The 2,908-nt window shown below is 38.5% G+C and overlaps 1 protein-coding gene across 1 annotated transcript; it reads left to right on the top strand.

The window, feature by feature from the left end:
* Positions 1-899: 899 nt before the first annotated feature.
* Positions 900-2,908, top strand: LOC132162039 (putative serine/threonine-protein kinase). The gene is made up of 6 exons (XM_059572286.1): positions 900-1,077; positions 1,204-1,319; positions 1,442-1,658; positions 1,747-1,984; positions 2,074-2,224; positions 2,320-2,908. The coding sequence occupies exons 1-6, from the start codon at positions 1,014-1,016 to the stop codon at positions 2,632-2,634; spliced, it is 1,101 nt and encodes a 366-aa protein (XP_059428269.1). The 5' UTR covers positions 900-1,013; the 3' UTR covers positions 2,635-2,908.

Genomic DNA, 2,908 nt, shown 5'->3' with positions numbered 1-2,908 from the left:
GACCTCCACCACCATAAATTGGGGGTGGAGGCGGCCGCCAACCCCAACATTGGGAAGGTGGTGGTATGTAGGCCTCTACCCCCATAAAGGAGGAGAAGAGGACTTCTTCTTCTTCTTTTTATTTTTTAATTTTTTTAATTTTGAATTTTTATTAATTTTTTAGGCATAATTATAAATTTATAATTACAAGGAAACCGATGTGTACGATGTATCTACTTTATTACATGGTGTGGGAGAGTTCAGAGTTGAGTTCAGAGTTGACGAGTTAGTGGTACGACATAAATTCTGTCAGTAAATTTAGAAGGGAGTGATTTTTAAAATTGATAAAAACTTGGGAAATATATATATAGATATTTTTTGAAACCCACACCCACGAACTAAGTTTTAAAAACATAAAATTAAACTTGGGATCTAATTTTTAATTTTTTCTTAAATTAAAATAAAAAAATTATAGTAATTATACATAAAACTAAGGATGAAGAAGAGGTCGTCTGTGCCCAGTTGTAAATCTCATTATTTATTTGGAGATTTGTGCACATGTATAATTACATTATTATATCTCTATAAATAATGTTGTGGTTTTCATCTAAAACCATGTTATGTCGTCACTAAGGGATATGCTCTAATTTTTAAATAATTAAAAAAATAAAAAAAGGTCTGACTAGCGCTTTTGAATCTTTTATAGTTGAACGGGCAAATGAAAATGTTTAATCAAAAAGTCATGTTAACGTATCACTTTAATTATATCTAATTAAACTTTTTATGCAACTTGATTATAGATTATCTTGTTCCTAATATGAAATCGAAAAGAAGACGTCAAAGTCTGACCACACTGAGGAAGTCTTCGAGAGCGAGAGAGGAAGGTTACAAACTTATAATCCACAGTCGGTCTCCGTCTCCATTTCTGCTCTCCAACGATTCTCTTTTCCTTTCCAATTCCCTTTTCTCCATAATTCTTTTTGATTAACCCATATTTCACGATTTCGAGGAGAATTCTGTAAAAGAATTGCGACATGAAGAGGCGCCTTTGGATGAATTGCTTCTCTTCAGGATCAGAAACGGATATAAGCAGTCGAGGTAAAATTTTGGACAATTCTCGCTTTCCACTTCACCATCTTCTTGTTTGCTTGCCAAATTCATATTCCGTTTTTTTATTTTGTTTATCTCTCTTGATTGTTTTCTCTTCATACCCATCAATTCTAGAAGAAAGAAATGAAGAAAATTTTCGCGTATTCACCTACAACGAACTGAAATCGGCCACCAGCGGCTTCCATCCCACGAACAAGATCGGAGAAGGCGGCTTCGGCACCGTCTACAAGGTTAATTAATCTCCTTTCCTTCACATATATAGATTAACAGAGCATAAAACTTCTCAGAAAAAAAAAAGAGCATAAAAGTTTTAGCCCAGAGCCTAATCTAGCTGTTTGGTTTGACTTTGTAGGGCCAGCTCCGAGATGGCTCGTTCGTGGCTGTAAAAGTGCTTTCAATTGAGCTTGAATCGATGCGAGGCGAGAGAGAATTCATTGCTGAAATCGCCACACTCTGCAACATCAAACACAAAAATCTTGTCACCTTCCGAGGATGTTGTGTCGAAGGAGCTAAAAGATATATAGTCTACGATTACATGGAAAACAACAGCCTTGCTCACACCTTACTTGGTAATTAATCAATCCTCCTAATACATAAATCTTTCTTCTCTACTTGGATTAAATCTTGGGGGTATTCAAATTCTGTGTTGATTGATAGGTGCAAAGCAAAACAGGATGAGATTTAGTTGGGAAGCAAGGCGGGATATTTCGATCGGAGTGGCTCGGGCGCTGGCCTATCTTCTTGAGGAGGTTGAACCCCACATTATCCACAGAGACATTAAAGCCAGCAACATACTTCTTGATAGAAACTTTACTCCAAAAGTTTCGGATTTTGGGCTGGCAAAGCTGCTTATAGACAGCTCTTCCCATGTTAGTACTCGTGTTGCCGGCACATTGTAAGTCGAATCTCTGTAATTCCCCCCATCTTTTTGGATTTTATCTTCTTCAAATGGGTTTTGTTAATTTCTTGCAAAAAAAAAAACAGAGGCTATCTTGCTCCGGAATATGCCGTCAGCGGGCATTTGACCCGAAAATCGGACGTTTATAGCTTCGGCGTACTACTATTAGAAATTGTCAGCGGGCGGCCGGTGGTTGATTTTGACCTTGACTATAGGGAACAGTATCTAGTTCAGAAGGTAATCAACGGAATTATATATAATATATTTTAATTGTCAAACCATTTGATCAGAATATAGTATTCATCATTCATATATATGGTTGTTCATGGCAGGCATGGGATGCCTACGAGGCCAATGCCCTTGTAAAATTGGTGGATCCTACGCTTGATAAGAACTTCCCGGAGACGGAAGCCGTCCGGTTCTTAAAGGTGGGTCTGCTTTGCGTGCAAGAAACGGCAAAGCTCCGGCCAGGAATGCCGGCGGTCGTTGAAATGTTGGTCAATGACAGCGTCAAAGATTCGAAAATTTATCCACCTGGGCTTGTTGCTGATTTCACGAATATCAGATTGCGGCCAACGCATTCATCGGCGGGGTCGAGTTCGTCTTTTGGGATGTCCACGGTGAGTTCAGTCAACCTTGGCCGTTGAAAGCAATTACTTCACGGGCAGGACAAGATGGCATGTTAGAACATATTTTGACCGCTATCGATCGTCCAGATTGCAGTTACGTGTGATGTACGTTAAAAGGAGACCAGTCTTGTAATTCCATTGCACATTCGCAATGGGTGTGGTTACAGATTGCAGATGAAGAACTTGTACAAAAACTTTGTTCTTCATCATGTGATCCTGTGCTTGAGTTGATGTAAGTGATTCCATTGAAATTTTTCTGTAATAGTACGAGGTAGTCATTCTTCAAAATGAA

The sequence above is a fragment of the Corylus avellana genome, chromosome ca9 (genome assembly GCF_901000735.1).
Source record: "Corylus avellana chromosome ca9, CavTom2PMs-1.0".
NCBI lineage: Eukaryota > Viridiplantae > Streptophyta > Magnoliopsida > Fagales > Betulaceae > Corylus > Corylus avellana.
Note: the sequence above shows the minus strand (reverse complement) of the source record. Positions and strands in the feature narration are given on the sequence as shown.

Coding starts and splice junctions, on each gene's coding strand:
- LOC132162039 (XM_059572286.1), top strand. CDS start 1,014: ATGAAGAGGCGCCTTTGGATGAATTGCTTCTCTTCAGGATCAGAAACG. Junction 1,659..1,746: donor CCTTGCTCACACCTTACTTG/GTAATTAATCAA, acceptor GTTGATTGATAG/GTGCAAAGCAAAACAGGATG. Junction 2,225..2,319: donor AACAGTATCTAGTTCAGAAG/GTAATCAACGGA, acceptor TGTTCATGGCAG/GCATGGGATGCCTACGAGGC.